Source organism: Lactuca sativa, chromosome 5 (genome assembly GCF_002870075.4).
Source record: "Lactuca sativa cultivar Salinas chromosome 5, Lsat_Salinas_v11, whole genome shotgun sequence".
NCBI classification, from domain to species: domain Eukaryota; kingdom Viridiplantae; phylum Streptophyta; class Magnoliopsida; order Asterales; family Asteraceae; genus Lactuca; species Lactuca sativa.
This window is the reverse complement of record NC_056627.2, coordinates 241,569,175-241,575,863: the sequence shown is the minus strand read 5'-3', so window position 1 is coordinate 241,575,863 and position 6,689 is coordinate 241,569,175. Positions and strand designations below refer to the sequence as shown.

At 29.5% G+C, this 6,689-nt stretch overlaps 1 protein-coding gene across 1 annotated transcript; it reads left to right on the top strand.

The window, feature by feature from the left end:
- Positions 1–1,059: 1,059 nt before the first annotated feature.
- On the top strand, positions 1,060–3,884 carry LOC111897950 (3-hydroxyisobutyryl-CoA hydrolase-like protein 3, mitochondrial). Its single transcript, XM_023893903.3, has 10 exons — positions 1,060–1,332; positions 1,830–1,931; positions 2,093–2,157; positions 2,226–2,360; positions 2,441–2,537; positions 2,639–2,768; positions 2,862–3,040; positions 3,136–3,263; positions 3,349–3,450; positions 3,547–3,884. The coding sequence occupies exons 1-10, from the start codon at positions 1,131–1,133 to the stop codon at positions 3,646–3,648; spliced, it is 1,242 nt and encodes a 413-aa protein (XP_023749671.1). The 5' UTR covers positions 1,060–1,130; the 3' UTR covers positions 3,649–3,884.
- Positions 3,885–6,689: the final 2,805 nt, after the last annotated feature.

Sequence of the window (6,689 nt, the reverse complement as noted above, 5' to 3'; positions counted from 1 at the left end):
TAGGGTTTTGATGATTAGAAATGAAAATGCCTATGCATTTTATAGTGGAGACAAAGGTTTCTTTTGCCACACGGTTTAATACTTTAGATTGCTAGTTGAGTGTCGTGACAAATATAGACAATGACAAGCGATTCATCGGAACTATGCTCATCAGGCCTCATGTGTGTTGCACATGTTAGAGTTTAACACTAAGAAATGTAAGAATAAAAACGTAAAAAATTAAAAATTAAAGACCGAAAACCAAATGTATGATTTTTGATAAACTATATATAGACAAGTGATGTAATTCACTCCAGATGGAATTACGAGAAACAATAAGATTATAAGAAGTCTATGCAACAAACAAATTAAATAATTAAGAATAGATATAAGTTTACCTAATTATTCATAACTTATTTATCGTTTTAAATAGGGGTGTTCGTTTGGATTGATCGGTTCGATCTGATCCAATTAAGTAAATCCAAATTAATTTCGGTTTTCAAAATATGGATCCGAATAATCCAAACTAAATTCAAATCCGATTCGATCCGATCCAATTAAAATTCAGTTGGATCGGTTTTTATAATTCAATTTTCAAAAACTAAAACATTTTAAAATGACATATAATTATAATATTATCCAATTTTTATAGAAGAAGCAAAAAAAAACATTTAATTGTGATTTAAAATTTATAAACTACTAAGAATGTATATTATAGTTTAATATATAATAGATAAAGAACTTTTAAGAGAAAATACATATTAATGTTTTTTATGAGATGAACTTTTTGAACTTATTTGAAAAAATAAATTATAAAATTAATAAATAGTTATAGTTATATTAAAAATAAATAAATAATAAATTGTTATTCGGTTTTTTTGGATTATTCGGTTCATATTTTATAAACCAAACCAATCCAAAATCCAAAATAGTAATTCGGTTTTGTTGAAAAACCAATCCAAAAATCCGAATATCCAAACAAAATAGTCCAATTCAATTTGTCCAATTGAACAATTTGGTTTTATCCAAATAATGAACCGTACTAGTTTTAAATACTAAAAATATGAAAATGAGAAAAAGAAAAAGAATCTTTATGAGCTTCACTTGTCCTCCTGCTAGGCTGCTAGCTACTGCTGTAAAAAGCAGTGCGAATGCTCTTCGGATTATCAGTGATTCCAGTCTTCCCCAAGTTCACTCGCACTTTCTCTCTCTACATATCAAATCGATCTCTCTCTGTAGCAGCTTACGCGACCATGGCCACCGCCGCCGACTTTGTCAAAGGGAACGTCTTACCAAACGGTGTTGCTGTTATCACCCTCGATCGTCCAAAAGCTCTCAACGCCATGAATTTAGGTTACATGTTTTTTCCTTATTGCTTATCTTCCAGCCATAATCATCGAGAAATTTAACCCCCTTAGATGATGCTATCTGTGTACAGATTAATAGAAATGAGAATAATCCTACGATATTGAATAATTGTAATCGTAATTAACTATAATGAAGTTGGGATAGAGTTTTGAGCTTTGCTGTTTGAAATAGAATAACGAGATAACGTTTCGATTAATCTAGGATACAGAAATTTGGTTAATATCAATTATCTCAGTTCTTAAGGGACGTAATCGGTTTGGTAAGTTGAATTTGATTCACTCGAGGTATAATTTGTTTCTTTGAAGCTAGATCCATTATGAACCCTTCTGCATGATTTTTCACTACCCTAAGCTTTGCGAATATACAAATTCCATTTCAACGAGTTCAAAATGCATCAAATATATAGTTTACTATGTTCATCCACAGTTCTAGATTTGAAGCACCAATTGGAATTCAAAAAAGATTTGTTCTGTCGACTGCAGATATGGATTTAAGGTACAAAAGTTTTCTTGATGAATGGGAAACGGACCCAAAGGTGAAATGTGTTCTGGTTGAGGGCAGCTCATCACGTGCTTTTTCAGCAGGTATCAAGATTGTCTTCCATAAACTATCTTCTCCATTTCTGCAACACATATTGGTTGATGATATAATCACTTCCATATTTTTCCCATTCATCTTTTAGAATGTCAATTATAATCTCAGTGTTAATGAAGGTTTACATATGTAAACATTCATGGTCATGCAGGAATGGATATTAAGGGGGTTGTTGCTGAAATCCAAAAGGACAAAAACACACCTCTTGTGCAAAAGGTTTCATAAATATGTTACATTATGTTACAAATTATATAATCCTAACTCTAACTTATTTATATCTACAGGTATTCGCTGCTGAATATTCTCTTATTTGTAAAATATTTGAGTACAAAAAGCCATACATAAGCTTCATGGATGGTGTAACAATGGGATTTGGTATTGGCCTATCTGGACATGGTCGCTACAGAATTATAACAGAGGTAAGCCAACAACAATCATGTGGTAAAAATGTAAAAATGTAAAATTCATCATAATGACATAATCCTTTTTTTTTTTCTAGAAAACTCTTCTTGCTATGCCAGAGAATGGAATTGGTTTGTTTCCAGATGTTGGGTTTGCTTACATAGCAGCACAAACTCCAGGAGAAGGATCAATTGGTAAATATTGACACTAAAACTTAACTTAACAAATTATTCATCCACAAAAAGAACAAAAAAAATAGTAAATATCATGTTCATGTGATTATTTGTATGCACAGGTGCATATCTTGGAATCACAGGGAACAGAATTTCAAGTCCAGCTGATGCACTTTATGTAGGTCTTGGGACACATTTTGTCACATCTGGAAATCTGGGCCCACTTAAGGACACTCTGTTGTCAACTACATTGTATATTTCTTACTTTCCCTTTGATTTACATATAAGCAATAAATATAATATATGTATCATGTATATATATATATATTTGTGATTTGTATACAGTTCTGAGGATCCACATCATGACATTGAAGCAATATTGGGGAAGTATAGTAGCAACCCTGAGTCAGAGTCCAAATTGAAGTCACTTTTGCCTCATATAGTTTCAACATTTGGTGCAAATAAATCTGTTAAAGAAATTACAGAAGAGCTGGAAAAGTATCAGCAAAATACTGATGCATCAGGTAAGAATAAAGGCATTGAAGTTGTTTCTTTTTGACTTACTAAGGCTTAATAGGGGCAAATTCGTAAAAAGAAACAAACACCCTATTGTGTGCAGTTTCACAGTGGGCAACAGATGCTCTTGTGGGGATTAAGAAAGGAGCTCCATTTTCTGTTTTCCTTACACAAACATATTTCTCTAGAGTTGCATCTGCATGCAGAAACAACCAACATGAATTATCCACAGTGAGTTTTAATATATTTATTTATTCAGGCTTGAGTTTTAATGAAATTTTGATTTGATATGATGATTTTTGTTGTATATATATAGTTAAATGGTGTTATGAAAACTGAATACCGCATTGCTTTAAGGTCTTCTGTAAGAAGTGATTTTGCTGAAGGGGTTAGAGCAGTATTGGTGGATAAGGATCAGGTTTGAAAATTTGCCTTAATAAGAAAAAAATGAAGTCTATGATGTAATAATGTTGACATTTTTTTTTTTTTTTTGATATCCTTGAATCTTAATTAGAATCCCAAGTGGAATCCATCAAGTTTAGAGGAAGTTGAAGCAAGTGAAGTGGAAGCTCTTTTTGAAGCATTAGGCTCAGAGGCAGATGAACTTAGTGTTTGAGTCATTGGGAATTTGTCTTGGAAAAATAGCAAGGAGACATTTAGATAGCAATTAGCATTCTAAGTTCCAAGATATTTCAAGTTTAGCTCTTATTGGTCCTTGAGCCCTTCAATGTGCATGTTTTTTGTTAATGTGCAATATGGATATATTTCATGCATAATTTAAGTATTTGGATGTGAGGCAAAGAAAAATAAATATATGATATTTTGGGATCCAAGTAATAAGATTTGAACATACATGCAAAAAGAGTTTACAAGAATTACTATTTTTTTTTAAGGTAAATATAAAAATATATTTTCTTGTTATAATCATAACTATAATATGAAAACAAATATCTCATAAACAAATCTGATAAAAAGAACAAAATTCACAATAGATGTGATAAGTTTGACGCACTTATAGATAAGCCAATTTTGGTTTTCTATAATTTTTATGAATCAAATAAGTAAATAAAAACTAAAAAAATTTCTAATATTTTACCATAATTTACAAAAAAATTCAAAACTAAAATTTGTTTAAAAAAAAAAAAAAAAAAAAAAAAAAACAAAAACATGAATTACTGGTAAAAATGACGATTTGATAATTTTTTTTTAGGTTTTTCGGTTTCATTATTTACTTGTTTCATGAAAATCTCATTATTTTACACTAATTTATGAATAAGTTTCAAACTAAAATTTAGTGATAATTTGATAATTTTCTTCCTGTAACATACATTTTATCAATTTTATTGGTGACCTGGATGCTAGTCATTAAATGAGCTGATGAGATTGACATGTTGGGTTATATAATGCTATGCTTATCGATATCTAGATTTATTGTATATTTTTTTGAAATATAAAGTGCATCAAACTAAGACCGTAATAATTACATAAACTAACAGCTTCATCATTTTTTATGTTTATAAGAAATTTCAAAATGTCTATTTAATCTTATGTAACCCAATAAATACATCTCATCAGACATTAGCTCACTTCCTGTTATTTTTTCCTGCAAACACAAATTTTACTGGTTTCATTGCTGAACTAGATACATGATCATAAACGAACCGATGAGATAAATATCAAATTTTATAGTAAATATAGCATTATATAACCCATCGAATCCATCTTATCAGCTAATTTAATGGCTATGTGTTAAAGTCAGCAATAAGACCACTAATATTTATGTTACATGGAGAAAAATGTCAAATCATTACTAAATTTTAGTTTGTGATTTATTCGTAAATTAGGGTAAATTGATGGTACTTTAATAAAACCATGTACTGAAATTGGTAATTCGGGAAAAATGGATCAAATCATCTTTTTATTGGTAATTCATATTTTCCGTAAACAAATTTTAATTTAAGATTTTTTTTTTATAAATTATGGTAAAATATTAGGACCTTTCTAGATATTTTTCTAACAACTATCGGTCAAAAAAGAAAAGGGTAAGATTTAAATCTCCTTATTCTAATTCTAACTTTAATAAAAGAATAATTTTATTCTCATTTTGACATGTGTCACTATATTAACTCTCATAATTAATGCATATTTTATTTTTCTTTTGACATGTGTCACCATATTAAGTCTCATAATTAATGCATATTTTATTTTTCTTTTGTAATGTGTCACCCTATTATGTTTCCTAATTAATGCATGTCACTTGTCAACCTATTGATTATCCATTTCAAATTTCAAAATTTAAATTTCCTACTCTAATTACATTAAATTAATAACATTAGAATAAAAATTAAAATAAAATTAATACAAATTAAAAAGTGATATAATTTTATATATTTATTTAAATCAATGATTATAATTTTATATATAACTAAAAAAATCTATTAATTAATAATTTAATTAAAATAAATGATTAATAATTTTGAATTTTTTTACTATTAAAATCTAATTAATTTTGTAACCATGCACTGCACAAGTTATAAACTAGTAAACCGGATAAATTTAAGTTAACTAATACTTGGGTTTCCTGGCTAAGTTTTAAGAGTTTTTTACTAAACGATAATGATTGGAAAAAATATTTACTAAACACTTGTTATTTATAAAATATTTACTAAAACATGGTCAAAGTAATTTCGACCTTAATTTTATATTGAAAAAAAATATTCTCGTGGATATCCCTCCCAGTTTCCATGTCGATAGCCTTCAAAATTGAGATGCTGGCAACCCCCTCCACCGCCCTCTCTTCTCTCTTCTATCTTCGTCATTTATTCATGGCCGGAAATTGCCACGTTAAACCAGAAGAAAGCAAAGGTCGTCTCCATTTTATGAAGACGTTCGGTCAATGACATAATCAGCCCTGAAAAAACCATCACAATTTGCAAACCAACTTGTGTTCATCACTATTCAAGTCGGTGATCGGGATGTAGATGTTTACTCTTCGATATATTGTTACCGATGTGGGGTTTTCAAATCATTACAAACGAAATTTAACTTTCGGTTGATTAATGTTAGGTGTATTCACTGGGTAAAGTGGAATGGATTTGAAAGGTATGGGTACTTGTAAGTCAGAAAAAACCATTTTTCACAGAGGTCATATCGAAGAGATTGGGAATGGGATCGTTAAGAGATCCGATCATTGTATTGTTGTAATATGACAAGTCCAAAAAATTATATTCATGGGTCTTCCAGATTTACAGTGGATAGAGAGGCCCACAGTAATGGTATATCTTCTACACTATAACATAAATATAATTCACGTATGAAAAAAAAAAAAAAAACAGACAACTCAAAATTGAAAGGGGATTGGTGGTGGTTGCTATAAAATTGAAAGGGCAATTATATATTTTAAAAAGGAAACAAAACCGATCAAAAATTAATTTACTATCTTATAGTAATTATTTTTAAAAGTAAAACTATATCACGGCACAAAACTCAAGTTTTAACCTTTTTAGATAGTTTTCTGTTTTGAACTACAGCTAAAGGTTACGAGATTCGAATTTTGGAATGTTTGATGTAAATACCAGTACTCCTCAAATAGTTGAGGGACCATTTTTGTAAATTACTAAGAGTCGTTTTGCAAAAGCAACGGCGCTGAAGTCCAAA